Source organism: Talaromyces atroroseus (assembly GCF_001907595.1).
Source record: "Talaromyces atroroseus strain IBT 11181 chromosome Unknown scaffold_9, whole genome shotgun sequence".
Classification (NCBI taxonomy): Eukaryota; Fungi; Ascomycota; class Eurotiomycetes; order Eurotiales; family Trichocomaceae; genus Talaromyces; species Talaromyces atroroseus.
The window spans coordinates 467,391-476,861 of NW_017971441.1; the positions used below are offsets into that span (position 1 = coordinate 467,391).

At 47.2% G+C, this 9,471-nt stretch overlaps 5 protein-coding genes across 5 annotated transcripts; 1 reads left to right on the forward strand and 4 right to left on the reverse strand.

Moving 5' to 3' along the window:
- Positions 1–282: 282 nt before the first annotated feature.
- UA08_06547 (hypothetical protein) lies at positions 283–788 on the reverse strand (the record flags this gene model as incomplete). Its single annotated transcript, XM_020268836.1, has 3 exons — positions 283–356; positions 419–473; positions 543–788. 3 exons carry the CDS (start codon positions 786–788, stop codon positions 283–285), a joined length of 375 nt encoding a protein of 124 aa, XP_020118409.1.
- Positions 789–1,245: 457 nt separating this feature from the next.
- Positions 1,246–2,802, forward strand: UA08_06548 (hypothetical protein; the record flags this gene model as incomplete). Its single annotated transcript, XM_020268837.1, has 1 exon — positions 1,246–2,802. One exon carries the CDS (start codon positions 1,246–1,248, stop codon positions 2,800–2,802), a length of 1,557 nt encoding a protein of 518 aa, XP_020118410.1.
- Positions 2,803–3,250: 448 nt separating this feature from the next.
- On the reverse strand, positions 3,251–4,148 carry UA08_06549 (hypothetical protein; the record flags this gene model as incomplete). The annotated part of the gene is made up of 2 exons (XM_020268838.1): positions 3,251–3,740; positions 3,838–4,148. The coding sequence occupies 2 exons, from the start codon at positions 4,146–4,148 to the stop codon at positions 3,251–3,253; spliced, it is 801 nt and encodes a 266-aa protein (XP_020118411.1).
- A 1,307-nt stretch (positions 4,149–5,455) lies between these two features.
- UA08_06550 (hypothetical protein) lies at positions 5,456–7,386 on the reverse strand (the record flags this gene model as incomplete). The annotated part of the gene is made up of 4 exons (XM_020268839.1): positions 5,456–5,630; positions 5,719–5,995; positions 6,086–7,112; positions 7,342–7,386. The coding sequence occupies 4 exons, from the start codon at positions 7,384–7,386 to the stop codon at positions 5,456–5,458; spliced, it is 1,524 nt and encodes a 507-aa protein (XP_020118347.1).
- A 385-nt stretch (positions 7,387–7,771) lies between these two features.
- On the reverse strand, positions 7,772–9,246 carry UA08_06551 (hypothetical protein; the record flags this gene model as incomplete). Its single annotated transcript, XM_020268840.1, has 2 exons — positions 7,772–8,937; positions 8,994–9,246. The coding sequence occupies 2 exons, from the start codon at positions 9,244–9,246 to the stop codon at positions 7,772–7,774; spliced, it is 1,419 nt and encodes a 472-aa protein (XP_020118412.1).
- Positions 9,247–9,471: the final 225 nt, after the last annotated feature.

The following is a 9,471-nucleotide window of genomic DNA, read 5'->3' on the forward strand; positions in this document are numbered from 1 at the left end:
ATGCTTTCTTTTTATTCTTGATCCTAGTCTGAAGGACTCCATAGAATCTGATACTACATAATACATATTTATAGGCATATGTGTATTCTATGACTCCCAAAATTCCAGGTTGGTCTGGAATCCCAACACTGGATAACACAGAACGAAACTTTACAATCAAACCCAGTGCCCGAACAAATACGAATTGAACGCCTAAGTGAGCCTAACCCTTGTTCGCAGTGGGCTAGTTCACTACTTTTCTTTTAGAAAAGAAAAACCCAAACACTATTTACATACAAACATTCAGTTATCCGCGTCGTAAAATATTTCCTTGTACCGGTGCGTGACATCAACGAGTTGCTCATAAATTTTGTAGTCTAGTAATCCAGTGAGCAAGGGCCAGTACACAAGTGAGAAAAGAGATGTGATGAAAACTTACCAAAATCCGCAGGATTCTCCCAGTCTACAGTCCCCAGCACATTGATACCCAAGCCCTGTACAGACCAAGGTTGTACTGTAAGCATGATATCATGATCGAAGAGTGAGCGTTCTATCGATCTTACCTGACCCCCATCCAATTGAACAACCTTCCCGACAATCTCAAATAATTTACCCATCTGTAGATGCGAATCCGGTTGGAGCAGTAACGTGACGTCGCCGTGATTGCCGCATGTTACAACTGCTGTATCGCCGCGGAGTGCGGTTACTGTGCCGAGAATCCGGACAGTATTGATCCGTTGGTGGCCACCAGACGACGCATGAAAAGCTTGTAGATGCGATGGAAGAATGCGCGGCGTCTGTAGAGACATGGTTTTGGGTGCTAGTTATACGTTGGATGGTCTCTGCGCGGAGATTGTGGTTTTTTTTCTCGGTTGGTGGTTTGGGCGTGCGAGAATCGTGGGTAGGTTAAATCTGGAGATTTATAATTGTAGTCGTGCAAGGCAATTAAGATCTGGGGATTTCACGTTGGTTTCGCCTTGTCGCGAAGAGATGACAGTCGAATTGTTTAAGGTCAAAAGAAGCTTTAGATGCATCGCGGGGTTAGTCGCGTGCCGCGACGCGAAATCACATGACCTAGCTAGTTGCGGCGCCGCTGATAATTAATCCAGGAAAAATGGTCAAAGCTCCATCAAAATCATGACAATATCACCCAACGAAGTGCCTATGACGACCATATAGACACAGAGACTCATAGCCACCCGATCATTTATACTACGACTTCTACAAACTTATTCCGCGCTGGTCGCGGCTGTCAACGTCGCCGATATGCCTCCGCAATTTCCATCCTATCACCGCGGCATGACCGCAAATCCTCTCAAGCCCGTCAAACGATACCGTCCAGGCAAAGCGCTCGCCGAGGAGCCGTCTTCAGAAGAGGAAGAGGATGATGAAAAAATTGCGCAAGAAGAAGAGCGACGAAAACAGGAGGAAGCAAAGCGTCGACAACTACAGCAATCACGACCAGCTCCCAAGGCGACATCTTTTCCAGGTTCGGCGGCTGGGAAAATTGCAAAAGGTGTGCAGGACGTTACATTAGATGAGGATGAAGAGGGGTTTGTCACGGAGGAGGAAGAGGAGGGAGAGGAAGAGGCTCCTTCAAAGGCAGCCAAGCCGAGTATACCTCAGAAGGCGTCTCTCGCTGCCCAAGCTTCTGTAGCAGAAGAAGAATCCGAAGAAGAAGACGAAGAAGATGAAGAAGAATCATCTGAAGAGGAGAGCTCGGAAGAGGAAACACCAAGGAGAGTCCTACTTCGGCCGACCTTCATTAAAAAGGGCCAAAGAAAAGTAAATGAACAAGACGGTGGTAAACTCTCTTCCGCTCCAGGGATTGCCGACACTGCAGCAGAATCTGAAGCTCGACAAACTCAGCGACAAGAAAAAGCAGACTTTTTGGTGCGTGATCAACTAGAAAAGGAGGCTATGGCGCGGCTGGCGGGAAAGAAAGCATGGGACGAAGATGAGAATGTCGCAGCTGAAGAAGAAGCCCTTGACGATCGCGACGGGCTGGACCCTGAAGCCGAATACGCTGCATGGAAACTGCGGGAACTCAAACGTGTCAAGAGACAGCGCGAAGTCATTGAAACAGCAGAGAAAGAACGTGAAGAGATTGAACGACGACGAAATTTGAATCCAGAAGAGCGCGAGCGTGAAGACCGAGAGTTCATTCAAAGGCAGAAAGAAGAAAAGGAAGCCAGTCGCGGTCAAACCGGGTACATGCAGCGATACTTCCATAAGGGAGCGTTTTTCCGGGATGATCTTGAACGCGAAGGATTGGACAAGAGAAATATTATGGGCGCTCGGTTCGCAGATGAGACGAATCGTGAAATTCTACCAGAATACATGCAAATCCGGGATATGACTAAACTAGGAAAGAAAGGTCGAACGAAATACAGAGACCTTCGCTCTGAAGACACAGGGCGATGGGGTGAAGGCTTCGACAACTGGCCACGACGTCCTCGTGAAGATAAATTAATGAATGTTACTGATGAAAGATTCTTGCCGGACAGCGGAGGTCGTGGAGATCATGGCCGTGAAAGAAGTGCGGCAGCAACAGGCGCCAATTCCAGCTCTGTTAGAGAAGATCGTCGTCGCCGTCGATCGCACTCGAGGCCCAGAGACAGATCGCGCTCATATTCTCCCAGGAGAAGAGACTATAAGAGGCGAGATAGTGTTGACCGTTCCCGAGATAGGAGTAGTCATAAAGACCGGTATAGGGACCATGATCGAGACGATCGAGATAGGAGAGACCAGCGGAAACGAAGTCATTCCCCGTATGATGATCGAGACAAACGTCGTCGAACGGAGAGTGGAAGCTTACGCTAGTTTTTATCTGTCTTTTATCGTGCAGCGTATCGTCGTCTATTTGCCTTATATATCGGGAATTTGGGGTGTTTATATGGCGCGGACAAAAGGCTGTTGGTACGTATAGTATTGTGTCTACCTCTTGCATAAGCATTGTTGAAAATTTCAATACTATAAAAGCTACTTACATGTAGTAATGGACATAAATCCAGATGCCTTTCCGCTTGATATCTTCATCATCTCAACATATTGCTGGGGCCGTGAATTACGATGGAAGCAAAATCTAGGACGCTTATAATCATAAGGGTTGCCTACAAGATAGTTGCACTCGCCGTCAAAGTATGAATTCGAAGAAGCTAAAATCAATATCTCGTAGTAGGATATATGCATAAACAATGAAAGCCGATTCCCCCCAGTAACTCCCATGTCTTATCTAATATCAATCGACCAGCGAATTGCAAAGAACTCCCTATTTAACCCCAGCGCGCTCCAGAACATTCTCCCTCTCCATCACTGACTCGCCAAATCGAACCAAAAACACCGTTCTACCAGGCCACATTTCAGTGCCTTGATTGTGCGCCGTGACTTTAGCCTCGAATCCGCACCCGTCACACACACCTTCAATAATACCGGCGACGAACGCGGCGCAGTTGAGCATACTCATTTCCTTGGGGACGCTGATATATGTGTTGACAAGCGGGTCGTTATCAGTAATCATATATTCGTTGGGGGTTTCGGGGGATACGGAATGTTCGAGGGCGTCGGCGGGGCGTTGGAAGAGGAGTCGCCAGAGTGGTCCGTGGATGAGGTGGAGTAGTGGTAATATACGAAGTGGACGGTTTGGTGGTGAGGAGGATGTCGATGATGATGTGAGGGCTGAGGAGGATGTGCTTGAAATAGAGCGGTAGAAAAGGAGGTCCAGCAAGCGTAGCCCAAGTGGATAGCCTTGTTCGTTTAATCTGTATATTAATTATTTTTTTTTGTCAGAAACCGAGGATTCAGCAGAGATTGGTTCGTTTGTCTGCCCATGACAGAGGGCGCAGGGGAAGTAAATACCGTTTCTCAAGATCTTGAATGCCAGTAACTCTCCGCTGCGCATATATCACCATCTCCGCGAATAGGAAAGCGAACGATGCCCGACTCAAATCCGCCTTCTGGCTTCTGTTAAGATGCCGATCATATATTGTCTTGCGATTCGATGGTACACGGAGGCCGCCACCGCCTGGTTGCGATTGAATGAGTTGGCTCTGGCGTAATGAGGACGATGGTGGCTGTTGCTGCTGTTGGTCTGGATATTGTGACGATGCTTTCTCCGTGGCCGCACTGCTCGTCGACATTGTGGACTGCCGTCTTGCGGGCGCAGCCATTGTTAAGTATGGTTCTTCTTTCTTCTCTTCTTCTTGGAATTATAAGATTTCCTGAATACGATCCGGAGGGTGTCTCGATGTGTATGTACGTGTATTTCGTGAATGAATGCGGAGGCTTGCACTCTGTCGTTTGCGAGCAGGCCCCGTTGCAGTACTGCACCGAAAAAAAAGGCAATGGCGGTAATCCGAACAGATCGTAGTAAACCAGAGTAGTCGTTCAAGGGACGCGTAGAAAGAAGACAATGCCAGTTCAACTGTTCGACTTCGTAAGGTTCGCGGAACAGACAGATGAACCGTGGATGCTCCTATCGCCGGCGTTATTATTTACGGTGGAGCAAGCGATCCGCACACGCAGAGGTACATACTGCTACAGATCATTCTGAAATTTTGCAGGGCAATGCAACTACAATATTACACGGAATAAAAAAAAATTTCATCATCAAATCATGATCATTTGAAAGACTATGCAAACTATCCAAGTTTCTTCTGTCACGGCTATGACTGAAAATCTCACTCGGTCCCTTCGCCATGTATACCATGCAGTAAAATGTATCCTCAATACGTAGACCAGGACAAAACAGTCAGGTCATTCGTTCCAAGTCGAAACCGACAGTTCACTGTCGGCACACTACACTATCTTCAATGCAAGTTAGCCCGGCACTTTCAACACACTTGACAGCGAGATGTAACAGGAAGTGAATAAAATGATCAGACATCCAAGGAAGTATTGCGCTCACAGCACGTCTATGGAATGGGTTCACGGCGACGGCTTGCGTGAAAACTGCGAATGTGGAAATATATTTTCATCATACAAGAAGGAAGGTAGCATGCTTGAGGACAGGCAGAAGTAAAAGAACTCAGTATAATGGACATACCTATTCAGTTGCAAGAGTGGTCGGGTCAGTCGAGAAAAAGTCTCTCCGCTTCCAAGGCTTCCAGTCTGAATTGGAAACATGGATGAAGCTGGAGTGTTGAAGTTGGAGATAAAGAAAGGAAGAAATTTTCTTCGCAGCGGAAGGCGCTTTTTATAGCTTGGGGAGCGGATTCGCCGCCTTACCGGATTCGGTCGGTTCTCTTTTTTTGCTCCACCAGAGAAATTTCTAGAGAGCAAAATAATTAAACCCGAATTATTATCAAGGATAGTCTACTGTTATGCTGTCAGGAGTGTTTATATTATGTTCAATATAGACATGAATTCGACAGCGTCTGCTGACCAGTGACTCCGAGTAGATCTACCTTGCTAGCGAAAAAGATGTAAATGCTTGCAACGAAAGCATCAATCTCCAAAACAAGTCACTTCCAAGTAACTAAACCGCAGATACGTCCTTGCTAAACGCCTTCTGCCGCTGTCTCGTGTTCCAATTCAACGTCTTGGATATGCTCTCCACCCAATCCTCGCTTCGTCGCCCTGCAGGCATCACATTCGCAAAGGGGTACCGGGAAGCCGACACCGTCACGTAGTCTCCAGGATGCAGTTCGAGCCTAGAATAAGGGACGCGGATGTCTAGTTAGCTCTTTTCATTGTGCTTTCTTTGATTAAATGGTATGGCATGCGTGTAATTGCACCTACCTCTCTCGCCCATCAAAGCTTGCCCACGAGCTCGTGCGGGCATCATACGGTATTCCCAAACGCAAGACGATAGTGTCTGGTAGAATAATGGGCCTGAATGATAGCGTATGCGCACAAATGGCTGTGACTAGGATAATGGGGTTCTCTGGATGGGACAAAGCTCCACCAGCTGCAAGGTTGTAGGCAGTTGAACCGGTGGGAGTAGATATACACACGCCATCTGCCAAAACAGTTGTAAAATGCTCGTCATCTCCGAATAATTCAATCGTCGACATTGCTGTGAATGCCAAGTTGGGTTAGAAAAAGACTCAAACACAGCGTTTTCGATCACCGAAAACATCGACAGAAGGAGAGATAGAGTACGCACTTGGATTTGGTCCTCTGTCCACCACGATATCGTTCAAAATCTGGAATACCTTGTCTGGCACATGGGTCATCGTATCACCGATCTCTTCACCAACTAGCTCTTCGACGAGGTCCTTTTTAACGATATTGCCCTCAGAATCAACAGCTGGTTTCCGTCGAGGGTTGCTCCTCATAACTGTACATTCAAACCTCAGCCTCAAACTAATGGCAACCCCATCCCTAAAGGACTTGGTAATCGTGTCTTGATAATGCGAAAAGTCGAATTTTGTTAAAAATCCAAGGGAGCCAAGACAAAATGATAGGACGGGGGGTACGATCCGCTGAAACAACCAGCTAGTGTATAGAACTGTGCCGTCTCCTCCGAGCGTAATCACAAAGTCGAATGTTTGTGGGCGATCTGCTGCAAGCTGGCTATCCCAATACTTCAGACGATCACGCGCCGACGGTTCATCGGCCTCGTCGACCAAACGTGCACCGTTGAAATTGGGGTGACGCTCCAAGGGCTGCTCCACGTACACAGTGTACAGAGCATCCCTATCCTTTGAAAGGAGCCATCGAGTAAGGTCTCTCGTCAACTTTATTAGCGACTCATCATGCGCCTTGGTCACTATAAAGACGGACTTGACCATCAACTTGAGCTTGATACCGCCCAAACGTTTCGATAGTTTGCGCACATTCCACGCCATGTCTGAGAGTTGCCGTTTCGTCAAGTGCCGCGAATGCACCACTGTTGGCACGCTTTGATCGGGAAGGCGACTGGCATAATCAACGACAGCTACTCGATCATATTCCCTCAATTCACTGTCCCGGTTTGAGGGTTCGAAGTCCATTGGTCTCCTGGCAATCTCGTCGTCATCATCTTCTTCATTTTCTTCGTGTGGTATGTTCCACTCTCCATTTAGGAGCGAGTGCACAAAACAAGCAGTATTCTTGTCGTGAGAATCGGATCTGCGGCGGCGTATCCTGGGGTCATCAGATGCGACAAGGGATGACTTGCGACGGTGATCGCTGTCGGGACCGAAGACTATCTGCAGATGCAACATCCAATTAGCTCATTTCCATGAAAGGGGAAGAACAATTCAAGTTCGCTCACTTCAACGTGATTCTGAGTTCCTGAATCATTGCCTAGCTCTGCATTAGTCTGCACCGTCAAGGTCCTTGTTAGTTCTCTTGTTCTCCGTCTTTTTCTCCCATTGGATCGCCTCCTTTCACACTGGGAGGAATAGGAACAGATAGGAATTGGAGTAGAAAACACACAAAATCTTCAATGGCCATTTGCGAGCTACCAATTTGTTGAGCCATTGTGAGCTTTTTGCTCCAATGGCACTTTTTGCTCGTTCGACTTTTGACGTGGTTTCTGGTTTTTCTCGTCTTGGGAGTGTTTCTGGGTTGTCATCCATCGATGATGTCAACCCCCTCCTTATCATCACGTGCTGATAAGTACATATGGCTGCATGATTACATAAATCAAACAACGTGTCTAGGGCACCCTAGAAGCTGCTAAGAGGACAAGTAACTGAAAAGAAGGTATTGCTATTGTTTATGTTATTATGGTATAGTCGCTGTTCTGACTTTTCGCAACCTGAGGTGTACTATCTGGTTATGCTAAAAAAGGGATAGCGCCGCTCCTTTTCCTTCGTCCACTCCCTCCTTCACCAACGACATCCCTAAGAACCAGCACCTAATGCTAATGCTTATGCTTGCAATGTCCGCAGTAGCCACAAGTGCTGGCCGAACAGGCTGTGTAGTCTTGTTCTTCATCTTCGTCGTCATCCCAAGTAAGTAAGATGCCGCCTTCATTCGCCGTATCTGAGTTGCCTGAGCTATCTCCATGTGCCTCATCCAATATCTGATCCAGATACGATGGTGGTAGAGCCCTTCTCGCATCTTGACACTGCGCCCGTAGTTCCAAGACAGAGCTTCCCTCTTTACGGGTGATTTCCAATCGTCCAAGTTCTGAGCTTCGCACGAAAGTCACTATCATGTTCAGCAAGTATGCAAATTGCATCAAAGCTGGCTGCTGTTTCTTCTCCCACTTCTCGATGTCCTCCCGTACATCGCGGATCTGGATGTCGCTAAACACCCCGGCAGTGTGATAAGCGAGAAGAAAGTTTGGAATCTGAGCAATCCATAAGCGAGCTAACTCTTCCCCAATCGTGTCTTCCTCATTCTTCTTCCTGATAGAACGAGTCTTGAGGTCAAAAATTGCCGATTGTGGAATGTGATTACCCGCCTCTGACATTTTTAGGGGTTGGCCTGTTTCGCTCATGGCTTCTGCGGAAATGTTTGAGAGCGTGGTTTCCTTGATGGACAAGATAAGGTCATCCTCTGACAGGTCTTTATCATGCTTGAGGCCGCCATTGTGATGCTTCTCTTTTCCTTTAGCCACAAGCTCTGGCAGATAACCATCTGCCTGAAAGCGCACAAGACATTTGAGACCCGCGAAATCATATTTCATTATGCGTTGGTGAGATTCAGAACTCTTGACTGTCACGGACCATGTTGTATATGCTTCTGGGAAGGCGTGGCCATAACCGTACACATTTGGGATCTTTTCAGTGGGTGAGTTCTCTCTCCTTATAAAAAACACAGCGTTGCCGATGGCCTCGACGAGCATTCTGAAAGAATGATTTTGTCGCCGCACAAAACGTAACAGGTTTCCAAGGGTACTCCCACAAGCAATGATATCAATGTCTTGAAAACGGAAATCTGGATTCTCTGCGAGAACTGCCTGTACCATGGGCTGGATAGGGAACTTCGGAAAGCGAGCAGCATTTTGATCTCGAAAATACTCTCCCGAATCGTTCTGCAACTGAGTCGGCGTTGAGAGCGGAGTCCAGACTGGTGGCTCGCCTATTGATCGCACTTCTGTTAGCAGAACTCTGATACATGTTAATAAATATCCTCACCTGGGACAAGAATACTATTATCTTTTCGATTCAGCAAGTTGTACGACGACAAGTATTGGCTTTCAGTGATTGAGGCCGTGTCTTTACTATCAAAACCCGAGTCTTGAAGATCTTTCTGATGAATCGTTGCGAGAACTTCTCCCATCGGCGGAGAAGGACTCTGCTGTATGGACTTTTGTTGTCTCCATGGCCTCTTAGTAGCTGTTTGGCGGTAACCGCGACTACCCCAATTACTCTGGGAAGCACGAGACATACTGCTGAGAAAAGATATTATTGTGTTGTAGTAAAGTGACTAACGTTGAAAAGCTGACGTGAAACCTGGGCGAAAATCATAAAGCAGAACAGTCCAGTGCTAACTTTTCGGCGCTTGTTGGCGAGCTTTCCTGGAAAACAAAGGCAAAGCTCTTAGGAGTGCCTAATTCTCTACTTTCTGCAGCCTTGGTGCTTATCTCCTCGCAGCCTAACAAAATTGCCAGGG